Source organism: Sphaerodactylus townsendi, linkage group LG01 (genome assembly GCF_021028975.2).
Source record: "Sphaerodactylus townsendi isolate TG3544 linkage group LG01, MPM_Stown_v2.3, whole genome shotgun sequence".
Taxonomy (NCBI): Eukaryota; Metazoa; Chordata; class Lepidosauria; order Squamata; family Sphaerodactylidae; genus Sphaerodactylus; species Sphaerodactylus townsendi.
Window position 1 is genome coordinate 148,482,717 of NC_059425.1, and position 22,151 is coordinate 148,504,867.

The window sequence follows — 22,151 nt, forward strand, 5'->3', positions numbered from 1 at the left end:
CGGTGGGGGAGGGGGCCGCCCATGGGGGGCATCAAACTCAGGTTTTGCCCAGGGCTCCAGTTTGCCTAGGTACACCTCTGTTACAAGTACAAACCATTTAAGGATTTAAGGATAGAGTTCTAAAAATTATCACAATGCGAAATCTAAGCTGCTTATGTTTTTCCTGCTTATGTCCCTTTCAGGTTAACAGCCATTATATGCTGGTGATATTCTCTAATTCCAGTCATTGGGTGAAGGAAATTCTGAAGCCAGTTGGAACTCTATATTGTGTAACAGTATCATTTTAATTTTTTTTTGTACAGCATAAGCTGGAGGGTGCTTTATTAGCTCTGGGACAGTTCCAGCATGCCCTGGATGAGTTGCTGACATGGCTGACACATACTGAAGACCTGCTGAATGAACAGAAACCTGTGGGTGGTGACCCCAAGGCTATTGAAATTGAACTGGCCAAACATCATGTATGTAACTGAGCAGTCCGGGGTTTACCAATTTAAACTTGTTTTGATCTTTTATGACCTTAATATTTACCATGTCATACTCTAAAAGTACTTAGTTGTAAGAACACAAACTGGAATCCATGTTCATTTACGAAACTTGATAGCCAACGCCAAGATACAACTCCTTCCTTCCTTTAAATTCTTCGGTCCTAAATGACTCAGACACTCTTGTTGATTTAAAGAAAAATGTCTTGGCAAAGCAGAGCTCAAATATCTCAGCGTAATAAATGAACTGCAGGTACAGAAAGAGTTCAGCAAACACATGCTGTTATGTATTTCCTGCTCATCCAGTCTTCCATGAGAGAGAGAGAGAGAGAAAGAGAGAGAGAGAGAGAGATCACAGAGTAGAACTTCCACTTTGATCATTCCAAACATCAATAAGTTGGCAAGCACAGGTCATCGTCATAAAAGATCATAGTTGGAAAGGAAACATCACATCTGTTTCTGTAAAAGGACTTTCACTTTTTTCAAATTGTTTGAAATTAAATTTAAAACAATGAAAAATAATAAAGGTTTTCTCCATACATGAATTGTAACAGAAGTTCAGCAGTGTGCTGTGATGGAAATATTATTCAGAGATTGTGTTCCCTCTCTCTCATAAATAGAGATGACAGACAAATAGATGGATGGGTGGATATGTACTCCCACACAGCTGCTTACTAAGTAAAGTTTTCTAGATGTCTTACAACATCTTTTAAAACAATACAAAATAATCAGTGCTGCCTAGAACAGCAACAAATAATCCCAGCAGGTTTTTTAAAAAGTAGTCAGAGGCCCATTACGCATGGAACACTTACCTCAGGACGCTTCTTTACGCAGTGGGTTTGCAGAAGGCCCTCCTTATGTTTCTTTGTTTACATGCGTGCAGATTAATGTACTTTCAATCCACTTTCAATGCACCTTGCAGCTGGATTTTACTCTGTGGAATGGCAAAATCCACTTGCAAACAATTGTGAAAGAGGATTGAAAGTGCATTATTCTGCATGAGAGCCAGCATGGTGTAATGGTTAAGAGCAGGTGCACTCTAATCTGTGGAACCGGGTTTGATTCCCCACTCTGCCACTTTTGCTGTGGAGGCTTGTCTGGTGAAGTAGATTAGCTTGTGCACTCCAACACAGCTGGGTGACCTTGGGCAAGTCACAGTTCTTTGGAGCTCTCTCAGCCCCACGTACCTCACAGGGTGTTTGTTGTGAGGGGGGAAGGGAAAAGAGATTATAAACCCCTTTGAGTCTCCTTACAGGAGAGAAAGGGAGGATATAAATCCAAACTCTTCTATTTATGCTTCAAGTGTGGAAAAGGCTTTCCTCTTTTCCCTGGAGTTTTTTTGCAGAGAGTTCTCCAGGCCTAGCTTTCTTAACTCCGGCTATCACGTGATTCTTAAAGCACAGATCTCATTACACCTGGTAGTCAAGATTGCCAGCTTAGCCCTGTAAGCTGCACATATGTTGATATTACTGTTCCAAAAGTAATCCTCCTTCCCGCCAAGGGCAAAGCAACTCCCTGGACCACAGGATGCTGTAGAAGTCCTAAAGCAGATATTCTCTCCCCCCCTCCCCTCCCTTCCACACAACACTTACTGCTGCTGATGCTGCTGCCATAGGAGAACAGAGGCTTGTTATTTCCAAGCTCTCTTTACATCAATATCTTGAAATATCAAGAGAATTAGAGATTGATCTTGTGTTAGTGAGCTTCCTTTCTGTTATTAGAAGCAGCAGGCCACATGGAAAGGGGGGGTGAGGGGAAGGCATGCAAGTGGTGTGAAGGAAGGCTGGCAAATTTCCCCACTCTGGTGGCAAAGCAAATTAAAAGTCATGCTAAAAGTGGTCTTGCTTGCTGTGGAAAGAATGCGAAGTGAAAGCAGGGCTTAAGGAAACAGGTTCATACAAGAAATCTTGCTTTGACTGACCTTTGCCCCCATCATGCAGCAAGCACAGTGTGCGCAACTGCCCAGAAATCAGAATTTAAATACTACCAAATACCAAGGTGGTAACAGAGTTTTAATCTGGCCCTTAAAGATGTATTAGAGTTGATACAAAACAGATGGGTGTGAAAAGGAAGTTCTATAAATGAGGTGCTACCCAGAGAAGACTCAGCTTCTCATAGCCACCTTCATAAGGCAGGGGTGGGGTGGGGGGGGCTTAGAGCCAAACTAGAGATTGGAACTCCTTTAAACTGCACTGCAGGCCTGATTCTGGTCAGATCACCACAGTGCAGGGGTAGGAGGAAATCCTGCCTTCCCCACACCACTTTTCCATTCTGAAGCATCGCAATATTATTTACTAGCATGGCCCTTTCTGGTACCAATTCAAGTTGGAAAAAATAGTGTGGGGAGAAAGGCCGGACACCCTCCACCCGTCGAACCACCATTCTCTCAACCAGAACTGCGTCCCTGTGATGTATTTTAAAGGAATTCCTGCAACAAAAGCAGTCTTTTTGAAGCTGTTGGAGGATTGAAATAAACCACCAGTACATTTTCTGAAGTCCCCAGTGATTAGTGGCCTAATTAGACTACTGGGCATTTTACAAATACAATACATCAGACACATGTAATAATGTTGCAGTAGTAACCTGGCGTTGCACAGTCTTGATGGTGGGAGTTTCGTTCCCTTAAGCATGCTTGTACTAGTTCTGGCTGTCGGCAGCATTGTACAAAAATGATCATGCAGCTTGCGACAACCAAATGAAATTGGTGATATGTACAAACAAGGCATGACATGTTTTGATTGCAGGTGCTTCAAAACGATGTCTTAGCTCACCAGTCCACAGTAGAGGCAGTTAAAAAAGCAGGGAATGATCTGATTCAGTCAAGTGCTGTTGAAGAAGCAAGCAATCTCCAGAGCAAGTTGGAACTTCTCAATCAACGTTGGCAAAATGTCTGGGAGAAAACAGAAAAAAGGAAACAACAGCTGGACAATGCTTTGATCCAGGTATGTAGGAGAATCTGAACAGTAATAAAAGACCTGCTTGTATTGATTAAATGCATTCGGATGTCACCCAACCGACATTAAATGCTTCAAAGGCTAACTGATTCCAGTGAGAGACTGCTGAACTTGTGTTCATCTGTTGGACTCCGAAATGCTTCACTTAGGCTGGATTGTGTTCTTAGTGTATTATAATAGTGTGAAGGATCAAACTATAGGACAAGTATTGTGGAGTATCCTGGACTGCATGCATTTCTGCTTATGTAACAACTTGTTCCTCTGTTGAATTGTACCATACTTTTCTTTTCAGCAATTTTAACTGTGTAGGTCAATTTTTCTGAGGTTGTGTAGGTTAATTTTTCTGAGGTTTTGGTATTCCAAATGTTTAATTGGGTCATGATCCAGTCACAGTTGTAAAGTGTACAAGAATTTTCAGTAGAACCCGGGGGGTGTCTCTCATTGCATTTTCCTTTTTAAAAATTGTTATTATTAAAGTCTGATTTAATGTGCCAAGTTCAATTGCCTCTTAGCTGATGAAGCAGTTTTGAGTACTGAAATATGTTCCTAAGTGCTATGATGTCTCACTTTAGGCACAAGGTTACCATGGTGAAGTTGAAGATCTGCAACAATGGCTGACCGAAACTGAGCGTCAGCTTTTGGCATCAAAGCCTCTTGGTGGTTTACCAGAAACTGCAAGAGAGCAGCTCAATACCCATCTGGTAAGGGTCTTACTATTTGCAGATGGTCCCAGTTTGGAAGCAAAACCTCTGTGGCCATTTGTTGTATAATTCTGGCAAGCTTTATACAGTAAGATGTCTGTAACATCATTAAATGAGGGAACTCCTTTGTAAATTGCCATGCGTACATAAGTGCTGCTGAGCAGTCCTCAGCATTGTTTCACTTAGAGGGAAATGTGCTGTGTAATTTGCATTCTTTGTGTCCCTCTTCCTTACCTCAAATGATCTTTATTTTACCCAGGGCTTCCAAGTATAGAAGTTGTGTGTTTTAGCTTCATACCAACAAAACGATTTGGTTTTTAAAAGAAAAGATAGCCTGAGTGGCCAGAATGACTACATTTTCCCCATTGTCCTTTTGTTTTTCATGACTCATATTTTGGCCACAGTTTTAAGCGTTAAAGCCGTTAGCCACGACTGTATGACTAATGCATGCCCGAGGCATAACGAGCCATCTCTCCTTTCAGAGGACCCCCTGCTAAACCATAAACGTTTCATTTAACATAGTAATGGAAGGAAGAAGATCCAGTGAATAAGCATGTGTTCAAGGAAATGGCACTTGGATGTCTCTTGGTTGCAGACTGCAGTCTCAGAACCTAGAATTTCAGAAGAGGGCTTGCTTGAAGGAAGGCAGTGTGATCTAAAATGTGGATTATTAAGCCTTTACAGCCATAGAGTATGGGGAAGTCCAAGAGTGCACTGCAAATATAAATAAAGCAGTAAGCATGTAGACAGACATCTTCAGGAAATCCCATGTCATCTGCTGTACCTGCACAATGCCTGGTGTTTATGCAGAAGTTTTTATTCCGATGACATCAATCCTGAGTTGGAAAGATGTAGCTAATTACACATCCCTGTTGCACGTTATAAATGAAATGTGAACCTTTTTGAGGATAACTTTTAGAGCACAATCGTTTGTGTATTCATGTTTTGAAGTGTTTTCTCTCCTTGTTTAGGAACTCTGTTCTGCCTTTGAAGCCAAAGAAGAGACATACAAATGCCTGATGGATAAAGGCCTACAGATGCTTGCAAGATGCCCAGAGTCTGTCGAAACGAATGTTGAGCAAGACATAAATAACCTCAAAGAAAAATGGGAATCAGTAGAGGCAAAGCTCAGCGAAAGAAAAGTATGTTGCAATTTACACACGAGAACATTTCTGAAATGTGTTTAGGAACCTTTTAGTTGGATTGTTTTAGGTATAAAATAGCCTTAGCATTGTTCAGTTCCACACTGTCCAAGCAATAAATGATGTCACATGCCAAAAATCCATATAGCTCAATAAAAATGTATAGTGATAGACCAGCGACTGTTGTGTCTCCTATTGCAATGCAGAGGTCACTAATTTAAGACTGAATAAAGCCTTGTAATCCTGCCCAGTCTGTCATCTTGTCAGCCTGGAACTGATGGATTAATTTTATTACTAGCATTTTGAATGTAGCAGTTTATTAAAGTTTCAGCTGATGAGGCCTCTATTGCATCCTCTGGGAGGACTACCTCATTCTGCAGCAGAGGCGTCACACTCATGTTTAGCCATAGGTTTCCATGAGATGATACTTTCCTTTTTTTAAAAAAAATTGTTCCAAACATAGCTAGAGAGTTTCTTCTGAGTTCAAGCTATAAATCACATCCTGCTGCAGCTGGAAAAAAAGTTTGTAAAGACAAAAACGATTAAATAAATAAAGCTATTCTTAGAAATAAGGAGATCTGTACTTTCTTCATGGCAGTATAAATTAATAGATCAGTTTGAAGGCCTGGTTGAGGCATTTGCCGGGAAAAGAGTGACTGAGTAGTGAGTGGGCACATCCTTTCTTATACCCCAGACAGACTATTTAAAGATGACTGCAGAATCCCATTGGAGCTGATTTCACTATCAAACCCTGTTCCTTCCTGATCAAACTGCAGTTCATATCAAACCCAGTCTGGGGGAAAGCAAACAAGCTGTCCAAGAGGGTTCACATTTCCTGGGTTCATGGAGACTGCAGAACGCTTGGGGAGATTTTTTCCCCTGTAGATCCTATAAACACAGGTATCTGCAACCATGAGATTCAGGGATTCTAGAAAAATAATGCCTAAATGTTACAAAAGAGAAACAAACACATGTTATAAAAGAGAAACAAATCAAAATGAAAACTCTCTCCTTTTGTGTGCCAAAAGATACATATTTTATTTATTTATTTATTATTATTATTATTATTATTATTTTATTAGACTTATAGGCCGCCTTATCCCCGGAGGGCTCAATTTATTTATTACATTTATATACCGCCTTCCCCAAAGGCTCAGGGCGGTGTTTCAAGTATTTAGTGAGTTATTTTAGCATTAAAGTGAATGGTTTTGATTGTGTTTCACAATAATAGAGATCCCTTCAAAAGTAACAGTTCGAATGCTAAAAATCTCACATTTGTAGAGTTTTTTTAGTTTTTGCAGAGGGTTCTGTTATGTTGTTGGTATTTGTTATGTTGCCATAAAGATGCAATTTTTGCAGGCTCCCTGATTTTCATAGTTCTAGAAGTGCACATCCATGGGTCTTTTGTCCATAATCTGTATAGACACTGAGGTAATATTGGAGGTATATCCTCTCTTTCATTCTTCAATTCTATTTCCTGAAATTTTGAGAAGTTCAATAGAAGACCATCAGAAAATAACCACTGCATTAAAAGTGTAATGAATCCTAATTGAAGGTGGAGCAACTTGCTTTTCTCTAGTAATATCACACTTCTTGCAGACATCCTATGTATTTGTGTGTAAAGTGCCGTCAAGTCACAACTGACTTAGAGCGACCCCAGCAAGGGGCTTTCAAGGCAAGTGAGAAGCAGAGGTTTGCCACTGCCTTCCTCTGCAGAGCCTTTTTTTATGGTCTCTCTTCCATGTATTGACGTGCATAGATTCCAAGATCTGACGAGATTGGGCTATACCATGCCACCTTCCCTCCAGATACTCTGTGGTATTACCTAATTCATAACATTCTTTTACTCTATGATGGATGCCAGAGGAGAGGAGATGTATCTGACCCACCATACAAAGACTCTCAGTGGCTCCATAGATATCTCAGTTGAGTCTTTGTTCAGTTGCAGAAAGTAGTCTTCTTCCATCTAATTAGGACGGGAATGTTCTATCTAGTAGGCCAGACAGCTCTCCAACTGTAAGGGTTTGGTACCCCATTCAATAACAAGACTCGAGAATGGCTTCAGGAGCTTTATTAGAACTGTGTCTGACCCCTATGGCCAGGAAGCTGAGACTGAAGCCCCAACTCCCTGGCCCCAGTATAAACCTTACAGTTACAGCCAGTTAACCCCCACCTTTGCATTCCCCCCATATCAGCATGAGAAAGGACAGTTGAAGACAGTTGCTGTAGATACATTGTTTTGGGAATGGCTTGGCTTCTCCCCAGGAAGGGGCGATTAGGGACAGTCGGTGGACTCCATTCACTACATTACTGCAGTAACAAAAGGCAGGGCCTCTGGCCTTGGGCAGTGCTAATACGAGTCCAGCTGCAGCCAGACATGCCCGGGTATGTCTTGTGCATTTTGGCAGGCCCAGAATGGCGGGGCCTGACACTAATTTATATTCATTGTAGCTATTCTTTGTCTAGTACTGATGCATATGGACCTTATTCGTGCAATCATAATCAGAGCTGAAACACACATATGTTTTTCTGGAATCCTTTTGAGATACTTGTAAGCGTTATCATTTAATATTAAGGAACAGGATTTTTTTTAATACACAGAAATCTGCGTATGGGATTGCCTATTATTTTGCCTGCTCATTCCCTGGAGGTTTTTATTCACTGTCTTCGTTCTGTTAAAAACATAAAAATACCTTTTTATCTGTTTAGGAATCCAGAGTATGTCAGAATTATGCTAGAAATAATTGGGGGGCGGGGAGTTGTCCTGTTCCAAAGAACACAACTGTAAAACCATTTATTTGACCATAAACCATCCACTACAACTAATTATGGTATGTTATTGCAGATCAAACTGGAAGAAGCCCTCAGTTTGGCAATGGAGTTCAATAACTCACTGCAAGACTTTATCAACTGGCTTACTCAAGCTGAGCAAACCCTGACAGCAGCTTCTCGGCCAAGTCTTATCTTGGACACTGTCTTGTTTCAAGTTGATGAGCACAAGGTATGTCAAGATACAGCAACAGAGATGTAACCCTCCCTTCTTAGTTCTTGCCAGGTACTGGAGTGGCCTGTTGTTAATGTTTTAAGCAGCTCTGGAACACTGAAGTCTAAATAAAATTGCATAGCTTTAAAAATGACATTTTATTGTTTCTTTAGCTAATGAAATAGATAAACCAGCACACTGATTATTTTATATGTGTGTTACTGTGGACCTTTGCAAGTATTACCTTCGTTTTATTTTTTTGTGAAAGGTCTTTGCCACAGAAGTGAATGCCCACCGTGACCAGATTATAGAACTGGACAAAACTGGAACACATCTGAAATACTTCAGCCAGAAACAGGATGTTGTCCTCATTAAGAATCTTTTGATCAGTGTCCAGAGTAGGTGGGAAAAGGTAGTCCAGCGCTTAGTGGAGAGAGGAAGAGCTTTGGATGATGCAAGGAAACGAGCCAAGCAGGTAAAGTGGCAAATATAGCACATCTGTAACTAAAGCCACATTCTTGAAATGGGTGGTACTTCCCAAATATTTTAAAGGACACAGAAGTTTTAATATGACAAGTTTTGCTGGTTATAGCCAGAACAGCTCATCTCATCATAAGATATTTCCCTATCTTGCAAAAGAAGTTGTGATCCTTTTTAATGATTATGATTACTTAATAAACACTCCCTTTCTATAATTTCCCTTTTGCTCAGTGGCCCAATGATCTTTCCCTCATGCTGATATCTTTATGAATGCTGGGGGAGATTTCACAAACAAGTTTTGGTTTTCCCCCATTAGACTGCTCTTTGAATCAAAGCTTGATCTGTGGGAAATCTGATGATCACCAGTCTAAAACGAATCTGTACCTGCAATTCATACGATCAACCAGACCTTTGCATAGCAAGTTCCACCCAAACACTTGCTGATTGGTTCCCTACCTGGGGATATGACAATTTATACCCCACTAAAACATTCACTTCTCACTGGACACAGTGTGTTACAGACTTCCCTCTGTGATACACCTCTGAAGATGCCAGCCACAGATGCAGGTGAAACGTTAGGAACAAGATCCACCAGACCATGGCCACAGAGCCCGGAAAACCCACCGCAACCAGAATCCATAGTTCTTGGTGTTTTTTTTATCTTTTCCTGGTTTTTTTTTAATCAGTCCCAATGTAGTTGGCAAACACCGGAGGAAATTAGTTTTAAAGCCTAAACAGGGGCGGAAACAAAAAACAAAAAAGGCAATTGTCCATGCATTTGAATTCTCTGGTAACTCCTATGGTAGAATGGTTTAACTGAGGCTACCAGGAAGGCCCCCATATTTCCATCATTTTGCAAACTGCACAAAACAATTGTTTTGGACAGCATTTTAGTATTTCGTAGGAAAGTCAAAAGGTGCAGTGTAATGGTTCATCTTAGGTGATGGCTTCTATTAGGGATAGTCTTTCCTTAAACAGATAGATTTGCATGAATAGTGCTGTTTGCTTATAAAGGTATGTGAGTGAAAATCTTGCTCTCTTGCAGTTCAATGAAGCCTGGAACAAACTCATGGAGTGGTTGGATGATTCAGAAAAGGCTTTAGATGCAGAGCTGGAAATTGCAAACGATCCTGATAAGATTAAGACGCAGCTTACCCAGCATAAGGTGAGTCACCATGAAGGGAATGTTACAAGATGGTGGTCAAGTCAGACTTCACAAACTCCCCTCAGCGGTGCTCTGTCCAATGAGCTCAGGAAGGAGAATGTTTGTCAAATCAACTGCAAACATTGGCTAAGTTCCAAATAAGAAAGTAAATAGGAGCTGAGAGATGCTCTGCAGGGTCTGAACCCCCCTCCCCTCCCCCCAAGGACAAAGGGAAGAGCAGAGACAGGGAAACCGCAGTGGTAATTATAGAAATTGGAAAAATCGTCCATAACATTAAAAACTTTTAAAGACTCTACAATCTTTTTGGCTGACAGGATTTAATCACACCCTCTTTTCTTGTTTGTTTCTATTGCAAAGGATTATGAGTACAGCCATTTTTGTCTTTATTCTTATTGAAATAAGAAATTTCAGTTTCATAACCAACTTTTAGTTGCTGTAGTGAAAGAGTAATAATAGTTATTGATGTTGTTTAGTATTTGAAACAAGCAATGGAGCTGCCAACCAACAAAAATTAAACTTGCAGTTGGAAAAGACAGTTCACAGCTGCAAAGCTTCTTTCCATAAATCTCATTATGCGCAGTTGAAAAGTGACCTTTTACCCTTGGACCTTTATAGATTCAGGGAAAAGGTCACATGGTGAATAGAAACTATCCATTTTGTGATTCTGGTCTGCAAAGCTGCCTCCATTCTGCACTTTGGCCATTGTTGTTACTTTGGTCTAGTCATCAGTCTCTGGCATATTGTCTTCTGTGGGTTTAAAAAATCTCTCTTTAGCCCATGTTTGTTTTATATAAGAAAATAAATGTTTGCTCTTCACCATGGTTATTGAGATGAGCTCTGAGTGCTTTATTGTTACAATACTGTTAGATAGTCATCCAAACTCTCCATTTTCACAGTCGAAAAGATCTGTATTCGTGGTTGTTATTTTTGTAAACTCATATTACATTTTACTGGGTTCAAGTGTCAAAAATGTCACAGAGATTATTAGAGCTTGGTTTGACTTGTGTCAGGTGGATGGTTCAGCAGATTTTCAGCCTAGTCCTCAGATTATCCCATGAAGTGCCCTCAAGTTTCTAAACATAGCTGAAGTTAGAACATCAAAGTGGCTCTGGAAAAATTTTGAGGATCATACTGAGAGTTTAGATCTTCCATCTCAGCTTCCTCTTTCAACAGGGCAATTCTTCCGGGAGCCAGATCAGTTATCTCCTATGAGCCAGACATGTACGCTAGTGAGGTTATCAGGAAAGGAAGTACCATAGCAGATGTCTCCACGGATTTTATTAGGACTGGTGCTCTAGCTGCCAGTAGAGTGGCCAGAACAGTTCACAGCTGCAGATGACCCCAAAGTGAAGACTTTGATTCCAAGTCTGCCACATCAAGAGCAATATCCCTATTGTTGGTCCAGGGTGTGTTCAGCAAAAAATAGGTCTCCCCTTATCCTAGTATGAAAAACAAGAAGCCCTGCGGGGATAGGGCGGTATATAAAACTAAACAATCAATCAATCAATCAATCAATCAATCAATCAATCAATCAATAAATAAATAAATATTTCCAGTGTGCTCAGTAAGACAATCCATACCCAGATCCCTGGAATTTGCTCCCTTTTCTTTTCGCGTTGAGATCATTTCTAAGCTTCTGACATGAACAATCATAGAAGTCTGGAAAGGGGTTAATAGACTATCGACTCCAACCCCCTGCTCAGCACAGGAAATAGAAGCTGGGGCTTTTCTAGCAGATAGCCAAACTGTTGATTGAAAATCTCCAGCAAGGGACCACCCACCAACTTTCCGCTAGCATGCAGAGATTGTTAGGGGCTTTATCTCAGCTTTGTAGCATGTTGGTTTGAGAAGAGCCATTTTCAGCTTTCTTGCCAGACACTATAGACCAAGTGCTCTACCTTTGATGCACTGGAGGAGGCATCATGCATTCCCTCTCAGTCAATGAAAAGGACGTGACTGGCAGAGAAGCCCATTGAGAAGCCTACAACAAGGTTTTTCTCCCCATCTCCCCACCTATCTGTGATTTGCTGCCTGCCTTCACATATAGGTTCGCAGGACTTTTCCACCAGGAACAAAACGTTTGGGGATATATTTTGAAATGGTTATATAGATAAACCCTAAAAATGTCCCATTAGAGTTACAGTTCCCTGACAAGATGGCTCAGGCTAGCGGCTAGCCCTATCTTGGTAGATCTTGGAAACCAATAAAGGTTGACTCTGATCAATATTTGGATGAAAGAACACCAAGAGTTGCAACAGAGGTTGGCAATGGCAAACCACCCCTGAATATCTTTTGCCTTGAACCATATGGGGTCACCATAATTCAGCTGTGACTTGAAGACACTTTTCACCACCAGAAATGGTTTAATTACTACTTGAAATCGTTAATTAGCTCAGATATTTGAACATCCGTTCAAAGATTCATTGAACATTCAGATCTTTTGAACATCCGTTCAAAGAACAAAGTCCAGATTTGTAAAATGCTTACATGCTTACTAATTTAACCCATTCAAAAAGTTTCAGCTTTTACCTTTCATTCCCCTATTGGGACAATAACAAAATAGTCTTCCAAATGCTATCTAATCCTTCTTAGATTGTATGTGTACTGTCCGGTTTGTATTGCTGCATACCTTCTGTTTCAACTCTTCCTTTTAAGAGTTTATTTGCATCTGGCCAAAAAGGCCTTTACAAAACATCATAAACTAATTTGACGCTTTGTAAACCTTTGAACCACTGTTGAAGATTTTAGTGGTTTTATTTTCTTAGACTATGGTCATAAACTGAGCAGTGTTTGATATGCAGAATAACTTGGCTTCGATCTATGCCAGCTTGTCACTGCCAAAAGTAGAAAGAAACCAAGATTTAAAAAAAATCCCTCTCATATTTGGACATGTTGTCAAAGACTGAGGGGAATATTCATTGCTTTTTTATCTTTTTGTTTGTTATCACATATTACATTTAGAAGTCAGAGTCAGGGAAGAAAAACTTTGGGTCACACAGCTCCACTTCGCCTCTGCTCAGCTATTTTTTTAAAGGAGAATACTTACCTATTGACCTGGCCATCTATTTATTCATTTTTAAGATATGGTGACCTGCTGCATCATCAGAATGACCCCGAACAGATTTAAAAATACAGTAATTAAAACATCATAAACACCACAGTGTAGCCACGGAAAGCCTGCTAAATACAGTAATTATACCATCATGAATTGTTCACCTTGAAGAGGGTAGATCTAAATTGGACTGTGCTAGGGATGATCCGGTTCTTCCAGCTCCTCCCATTTTAGGATTTGACCCCTCCCCACTATTTACCTTCATCAGTTTCCTTCATATACCCAGTGCTGAAGAATAGGTGCTTTTCACCAATCAGCTGTAATGCCTTGTGAGTTTCATTCTTGAATAGTTGGATGTGATAGAAAAATTAATGTTGTAGTCTGTCTTGTACAGATGTGTTGTGCTGACTTGCAAAAAACATGGTAGTTTTACAACTGAATTGTCTTAACAAATCCCTGTCACAGAGGGAAAAGCAGCAGGAAAACATTCAGGCATTTTGAACTTTTTATATTATGTGATCTGGAAGTTCCCATTGTTTTTAACTACAAGAGTATAAAGTTTTCAACTACAAGGTAAAAAAATTTTTGCCATTCAAATGCAGGGATTTTTGACTCCTGGATTATAAATTACATCTACATTCAGAATGGTATTAGGTACATATACCAGCGAAAGAATGATTACACAGCTGTTGGCCTTTTTCCTCTGGTTGTTCTGAGAAAACATGGTTTGGTTTGTGCTATAACTCAGTTTCTATTGAACACTTGAAACAAGATACTGACATTTTCTGCTTAAAAGCCTCTGTGGTGGGTTCCCATAATCAAGAGAAAGGTGGGTTTCTGTTGGTGACAAAATTGATCAAACATGTACTGCTCGGATATGCTTTTTAGTCACTTTCCTGCCAAAGCTGATCTTGACAAACGTCTAGAACACTACAGCGTCTCTTTTGGTTTAGGTACAAGTTATGTCTTAGCATTTACATGAAGATCTTGACTGGCACCTTCTGCATTTGGCTAGCTTAATATAATTTCTTTAGCTGCATTGTGATGTTTCTCATACTGTTAATGGCAACAAACAGCATAATTTTTTTCCACTGCATTATCTTCACAAGTCCACTTAGCTGACATTCTTGACTTTGAAGGTGATTTTTGACTCATTTTCAGTGACGAAGGGAGGGGGAACTGCGCCCAGGGCATGAGCTGCCCATGCACCAGCTCCCACCTCCGCTCCACCCCGCCCCCAAAATGCCCCTGAAATGCCACGCCCCTGACATGTAACTAACAAACAAACAAACAAATAAATAAATAAGAAAGATTTTACTGTTTACTGTCATTTGCTGTTCAAGCGACTATGATGTACCAGCTCTGCAGATCAATTTAGCATGGTGTGTTGTTAGAGTCTTACTGTTTGTTGGGTTTTCTTCTTGTTCTTGTACAGGAATTTCAGAAAGCTCTTGGAGCCAAACATTCTGTGTATGACACCACAAACAGAAGTGGACGTTCTTTAAAAGAGAAAACATCTCTTGCTGATGACAACTTGAAACTGGATGACATGCTGAGTGAACTGAGAGACAAATGGGATACAGTATGTGGAAAATCTGTGGAAAGGTAAAGAAAAGAAACAGCAGTCCCTCTTAAGTAAAAGATGCTTTATAAAACAGTAGCCACACTGCAGTCCTAAGCAGAGTTATGACTTCAATGGACTTAGAAGGTAAAACTATCCTTAGGGTTTTATTGATATCCATCATTGCTACATCTGTTTTTCCCTAACTTTAATCATTATGTGCTCCTGGTTTGCAACTAGTTTTATGGAAGGGTTGCTTTGACTAGAACAGGGGTAGGGAACCTGCGGCTCTCCAGATGTTCAGGAACTACAATTCCCATCAGCCTCTGTCAGCATGGCCAATTGGCCATGCTGGTAGGGGCTGATGGGAATTGTAGTTCCTGAACATCTGGAGAGCCGCAGGTTCCCTACCCCTGGACTAGAAGATAGAGGTTCTTGGGACACAACTCTCCCTTCATCCCCACAAATGTTTAAATATGCTGTTCAGATCTCCTCACCTAGCTCACAGTTGATTTCTGGTATTCTTGCTAGAGAAGGAGATCTACTGAAGTTAGAGTTTCTTGGGTGATTCAGGGCTCCACCTCAGAAGAACCTATGACATCAGAGATGCATAGTCCTTCTGTGAACATTTTTCCTTTTGCATATTTCTACAGCTCCAAGGTGGAGAATATTATTTCCTTATGGGTTTTAACCAACCTTGGCAGGAAATTTAAGCTAGAACAGCTTGTTTTTCTTATTATTAACTTCTGAAATAAGCATGAAGCCTTCCCCATGGAAAAGGAGGAGGACACTGTCAAGTTATGACAGTTATGCACTTGGGGAACTGATAGTACATATAATCAAGGGGGTTCATGATTCTATCAAGGCATCACTTCCTTTTGTGGGGGGAAATAAAACTACAGGAGTGGGTTGGGACATTGAAACATCCCTGGAGCAAGCAGATTCCAGTAGGCCATATGGTGCTGGCAGTAGCTTAGAGACTGTCTGGCTTGGACCTGGAGTAGGACACTGATGATCATCCTTTGGGCAAGACTGTACCTGTTGTCATCATCACCAGAGGATGGACTTTTTGCTGAGTGGCTCCTGTGATGCTGCTGGCAGCAGGACAAGGACCACTTGGCTCAGCTTGTTCCTGATTGCCAGTGGCCCTCCAGGGCAGCAGTCCACTATGAACCACCCCAATAGGTTAAAGGACCAGTGTGCCCCTGAAGAGCTAGCAGGTGGGACAGAAGTTATGATAATGTTGGGGTGGGCAGTCAACCTTTGCCTATGAATGCTATGGAGGCTGGCTTGTATTCAGTGCGACCTGGATTACAGTGTTACAATGGAATTTATTAGTGATGGGCCAACTTCCTACAGTCTGATTCAGAAATAAATCATTATTTACAAGCAGTCTGATAGAAAAAGGCACTCAAGCATTGTGAGCTCAGCGAATTTATATTCTGAACCTGGTTAGTGTTGACTTTTGGCAACATCACTAGTATCTGTTTCTGAGTCTGTTATACCTAAGTCTGGCCAGATATGCCGTTGAATTTCCTCCACATCATCACATCTGTACATGGGGGAACACTGTACACAGCAGCTTGCCGCTGTAGCACTCCCTCACCACAGCTGTACTTTTATTCAGCTGCTGTTGCTTGTAAGAATAAAGGAAGTTGTGGTTCCTTTTCCATCGCCTATCAAAATGATTATTTTATCCAGCTGTGACTATGAGTTTGAGAGTAGATGATGACCAAGCATTACTATCTTTTCCCTCTGTTCTGTGTATTTGTTTTGTTTTCCAACTTCAGACAGAACAAACTGGAAGAAGCCCTGCTGTTTTCTGGACAATTTACTGATGCTCTTCAAGCTCTCATAGATTGGCTGTATAAAGTGGAACCGCAGCTGGCCGAAGATCAACCCGTGCACGGAGATGTTGATTTAGTGATGAACTTAATAGATAATCACAAAGTAATAGCAACAAGATTACAAGGATTTTCTGAATGTTTTTATTGTCTGCCATTTGTATGAACGTAGCTTTACAAAAATTGATGAATCCACCACATACATAGAAATACTAGACTGACCTAAAATTAGCTGGAAGATATAAAACTCTTGTAAATCTTTTGAAATGAATTGACTTTGAAACCTGCTGCATACTAATATTACTTTATTTTATGGCAATTTCTGGGATTTTAAACCTCAAGGTCTTCAAGGTATTGGTTTTAACCTTTAAGGCCTTGCGCAGCTTGGGACCCTCGTACCTACTAGACCGTCTGGCCCCATATGTCCCACTCCGGTCTCTGTGTTCTGCGGAGGCTAATCAGCTGGTGATCCCCGCCCCCTCTATGATGCGGCTGGCCTCCACCAGGGCCAGGGCTTTCACGGCCCTGGCCCCTGCCTAGTGGAATGCTCTCCCTCCAGCTGTCCGGGCCCTGCGGGACCTCAATGAGTTCCGCAGGGCCTGTAAGACTGAGCTTTTCCACCGGGCCTTTGGGGAGACCAGCCGCTGATGTGGGTGCCCGAAACAAACATGCTGAGAAACACTCTAGACCCACTGCCCCTCTCTTAAGAGGAGGTTTTAATAGTCGGATGCCATCTATTTTAAAACTTAAATAAGGTTTGATATTGAATGCTGCATTTTAAGTCTTAATTTATTTTTATCTTGTTTTACTGTCTGTTTGTTAATGTTGTGCACCGCCCTGAGCCCTCCGGGGGAGGGCGGTATAAAAAAAATAAAATAAATAAGTGCAAGAGAATGTTTCCCAGTGCTACCATTGATGCTGTTGATTATAAGCATTCACTTCTTATAGTTTCAGCCTTTGGCCACAATCCATCTGACTTTTCAAGAAGATAATAATTCTAATGCAGACATGGATCTCCATAATCTGCAAGGACTGCCCATTTAATTCAGGAGGGAAAGATTTGCATGCAGATTCCTGTGTGCGCATAAATCTGCTGAAATGATTAGAGAATCTTTAAGACATAAAAAAAATTGCATGTGCCTACTGCATCACCTTTGTGCCTCGTAATTGGGTTATAAGAGGGCAGGAAATAGCTTGGATTTGAGTTGGAGTTGAGAAAGAGTCTGGAGAGAGAAACTACATGAGAAACCTATAGATCGGATTAGCTTTGAAATGGTTATGAGCCCAGAGTATGCTGGCAGAGATTTCAAGCAAATCAATGAGAAATAATAATAATAATGATTTTATCTGAACTCACACAGCACTATGGAAACAATGCTGAGAGGTTTCCTATAGAATGTAAGTAGAATGACTGGTTAAGAATAAGTTAAGGAAAAATTAAATACTGTGAAGTAGCAGGGTTTTGCCCAGACCTGGATGGCTCAAGCTTGCCTCATGTCATCTGTGCTCAGGAGCTAAGCAGGGTTGGCTCTGGTTAGTACTTGGATAGGAGACTGGAACTCCAGGGTTGCTATACAAAAGCAGGCAATTACCATTTGCCTCTGTTCATCTTGTGCTTTGAAAACCCCATGGGGTTGCCATGTCAGATGTGGCCTGATGACATTTTCCACCATTAGCAGGTTTTAATAAATTAAACCCATCTTTCTTTGAAATCTTGGGAGGAGCCACAACTCAATGATAGACCATTTACTTTGTTTGTCAAAAGTCCCAGATTCAGTCCTTAGCATTTCCAGTTCAAAGGGTTGTGTCATAGATGATGTGAAAGACCTCTCTGCTTGAGACCGTGGAAAGCTGCTGTCAGAATAGGCAGTACTGACCAAGCTCCTGATTCAAGCCGCCTCATGTGTTCTTGTGAAATACAAAACAAAAATAATGTGTAAGTTAGGGATATTTGCTCTGAGGGTCATTATGAAGGTTTTTTTTAAACATAGCTGAAATGTGTGGTGTACATAGGACTTATGCAAATAGCTTTACTGAACAGAAGGGCTCAATCTTTTTTCCTGGTGATCAGGTGTTCCAGAAGGAACTGGGCAAGAGGACAAGTGGCGTCCAGGCTTTGAAACGCTCTGCCCGAGAGCTGATCGAAGGCAGTCGCGATGATTCCTCCTGGGTGAAGGTCCAAATGCAGGAACTCAGCACTCGTTGGGAGACTGTGTGTGCGCTGTCTGTCTCCAAGCAGACACGACTAGAACAAGCCCTCCACCAGGTGAATAAGTGAACCAATGACCAAATTCAATTATTCTCCGTACGTGAGTGGAGTGTGGTCCATTTCTAGGATATTCATGCTGCAGCGAGACAGGCAAGGGCCTACTTACGCTACAAGGTTTCGCAAGTACAAATGAGCTTTCAGTGAATGGGTCAACCAGTATAAAACCAGCTTAGAAAAATGCTGAACTGAGAGATAGGAAGAAAAACCACGATTCTTTAGCCATGATCATGACAACAGAATGATGAAACTAACTTATCTGGATTGCAAATAGTCTAGTCCAGGGGTCTGCAACCTGTGGCTGTCCGGATGTTCATGGACTACAAATCCCATCAGCCCCTGCCAGCATGGCCAGTTGTAATAATTTGTCAGTATGAAGGGAAGTTGCTCTGAATGAGCCTTACACATATGCTATCAATAATTGACCATGCTGGCAGGGGCTGATGAGATTTGAAGTCCATGAACATCTGGAGAGCTGCAGGTTGCAGACCCCTGGACTAGTCAAACTGATACCTAAAAGAAATTGAAAATGAAACAAAATCTTAAATGATACGTTAATGCCGATAAAGAAAGGTAAAGTGGCATTACCTAAAGAATGGTAAAGTGGATTCACAGCTGTGAAAATGCATATAAGCACTTGTCTTTTCACACACTTAAAATGGTTTTGTTAAAAAAAACTTTAAAATCATGGAAATCGGTTCCAGATAAAGTGGAGTTTCTCATCCTGTTAATTTGCCAGGAGATGTTTGCAACAAACCAGTGAGAGGCTCACACATGTTTTGCAGGAGTACATGGTGTGCTGATTGGAACTGTTTTCTAAATGCTTTTTGATGTGTTGCTGAAACACCCAAGACCTGTTGGACCAGCACTTGTGCTAAAACACTACAAATTAACACGGGTACCCCTATTGCCAGAAATCACTGTATACAAATACGACTTTAGATTCCCTGAAATGTTACCATCTATACACAATGATTAACTTCTCCAATAACATTAACTTTGTTCATTAGCGTGGCTCCACCTATTAATTTAAAGCATGTCTGTTATAATTTGTCAGTATGAAGGGAAGTTGCTCTGAATGAGCCTTACACATATGCTATCAATAATGTAGTTAAAAACAGACATGAATAGTCCTTTGGACTCATTTCAGCATTCTTAAACAGCATATGACATTTTACAATTATGAAAGTGAGGCGCTGTATGTCATAGATTCCTTAATGGAAAGTTAATGTGCGTTCATTGGTGAATGACGAATGACTTCACTAGTCTGCGCTCAGCTTCGTTGTTTGTGGGAAGAATCCAGCATGGGGTTCTTTCTGTCAGATCCCTTTAAGTTTTCTCTCTCCCCCCGCCCCCGCCCCCCCCCCCCACTTTATATACACAGGCAGAGGAATTTCACTCTGTGGTTCATGTTCTTTTGGAATGGCTGGCTGAGGCTGAACAGGCGCTTCGTTTCCATGGCATCCTCCCAGATGATGAAGAGGCTTTGCGAGCACTAATAGATCAGCATCGGGTGAGTAAGATCATTGGGACAATGCCTGGCTCTCAACGCTAGATTTATGAGGAGGCAGAAGTAAAATAAAACAGTGTAGCACACTATGTATGGCTCATTTGGATCTGACAGCAAAAGTGAGTGTTCTTTCCTAGAAATGAGGAGTTGTGGAAGTCTTCCCACACTAACTTAAGCTGCGAAGCTTCAAAAGAATCATTGGCCAAAAATTGAAGCACTTTAAAACTGGCATATTCTCAGTCTGCATTATCTGAACATTGCATATCACTAAATGCCATTGTCCCCAGTCATCATATAAAGCCTCTTATCCTTAACAATTCACAGTGCCACCCTAAGCAGAGTTACATCCTTCTAAGTCCATTGGAGTGAAATGGCTTAGAAACGTATCACTGTGACTGTGCCATCCTGTGAATACTTCAATTTGGAACAGTTCTGAATAGGATTGTATTGTCATTCCAACTGAACAATTGAAACACAGCTTCTTACACCTGAATCAGTCTGGTCTGTTCCCTTTTTGGCTGGGGAATTAGCTGCGATGTGATGCAAGAGGCCAGGTAGGACATCTGCACCTGCTTATACAGAGGTCACTTCCCTTAGAAATCTGCACACAAAAAACAGAAATAAGGAGGCTTACAATTTATTAAAGATTAAAAATAATAAAAATACACACATCAGTTTCAAATACACACAGAGTTCTGAGAAGCCTAAGATATAAAGAGAGGTGACTGATAGAGGGAATAGAAGAGGGTGTTGAGGGAAGGGCAATATTTACCAATCCAGAAGAGGTCCAAGGAAGCAGGAAACCCTCAACACTGTTTGCAGAAGTAAGGAGGACAATCCAAGTACATGACTTTTCTCTGTGATACACCTCTGAAGATGCCAGCCACAGATGCAGGCAAAACGTTAAGAACAAGATCTACCAGACCACGGCCACACAGCCCGGAAAACCCACCACAACCAATCCAAGTACAATTAGCCCTTGATCTTGAGGGTCTATTTATAGGAAAAATTGACCCTCTGACTATAAGAAGAGGGACAATCTTCTGAATACATGCAAAAAGAAAGAAATACAGTTGGGGTTGGATTTGCCAGCTTTGGCAGAGATTCCTTGATGTGTATTCAAATTTAGATATACTCGAAAAATACTAATAAGGTATTTTGGGGTGTATTTATTTATGTATATATTTAAGTGCACATTCCTATTTCTTCTCCTTCATGTCTGTGTCTGCTATTTTATTTGCCCCACTTCCTTTATCTACCCTATCGATCAGTGATTTTTTTCAGAGCCTTTTTCTAATTAATCTCCTCTGCCTTCCTTCTCAACTCTTAAGTCCTCTGTCTTGTCTTCTGGATCTTCTTTCTCAGTCTGTTGCCTACTTTGCACCTTCTTGATCCTTAGCTTCTCAGCTTTTTGGATCTCTTCCAGTTCTGCTCTGTGTGAGATTTTAAACCCTCACAGAAATTAAACTGGATACCATTCAAATACCTGACCAGTTGGAACATTGTGTGACTCTACCAACTCAGCCAGAACTTCATGTGTCACAAATGCTTGGAGAGGGGAGTGTTGTTTATCGGGGGCTGGCTGTGATGTCTTTTCTCCAGCTAAAACCTCCCTAATGGCATGAATAACTGATAAGGCATTTGAAATAAATTAATTACAATTTTCTTTAATATTCATCCCAGAAATGAGTGTTGTGAATTGTCCAGAGGGTTGTAAATTGTCCCTAAAAATTGGTTGTACTTCCATTCCTTCTCAAGTAATGTCATGAATAGAGACTTGCATGGGTCCAAGTAAACAGATCACATATTTACAATCTTGAGGAGAAATAAAAGCCCCTGTAAAACCTGCCTCACCCTTTTTTCCCTAGTGACCATGCAGTGAGACAGACATCACTGCATAGAATAAGTAAACAATAATGGCAACTCACTCCTTGCCAGAGCAAAAGAATGGAGAGTGAATACATGGGAATGTATTATTAGCCAGCAAGGTCAGATGGGGGAAGCATTTTTA

At 40.9% G+C, this 22,151-nt stretch overlaps 1 protein-coding gene across 22 annotated transcripts in view; it reads left to right on the forward strand.

Moving 5' to 3' along the window:
• DST (dystonin) overlaps positions 1–22,151 on the forward strand; it is a 356,441-nt gene that overhangs the window by 307,638 nt on the left and 26,652 nt on the right. For all 22 annotated transcript variants that reach the window (XM_048496838.1, XM_048496737.1, XM_048496783.1 and 19 more), the window contains 11 exons: positions 303–458; positions 3,227–3,424; positions 4,009–4,137; positions 5,109–5,279; positions 8,125–8,280; positions 8,531–8,737; positions 9,788–9,907; positions 14,395–14,564; positions 16,311–16,470; positions 18,436–18,630; positions 20,015–20,143. In XM_048496838.1, coding sequence (XP_048352795.1) covers positions 303–458; positions 3,227–3,424; positions 4,009–4,137; positions 5,109–5,279; positions 8,125–8,280; positions 8,531–8,737; positions 9,788–9,907; positions 14,395–14,564; positions 16,311–16,470; positions 18,436–18,630; positions 20,015–20,143 — 1,791 coding nt within the window. The remainder of the gene's footprint in view (positions 1–302; positions 459–3,226; positions 3,425–4,008; positions 4,138–5,108; positions 5,280–8,124; positions 8,281–8,530; positions 8,738–9,787; positions 9,908–14,394; positions 14,565–16,310; positions 16,471–18,435; positions 18,631–20,014; positions 20,144–22,151) is intronic.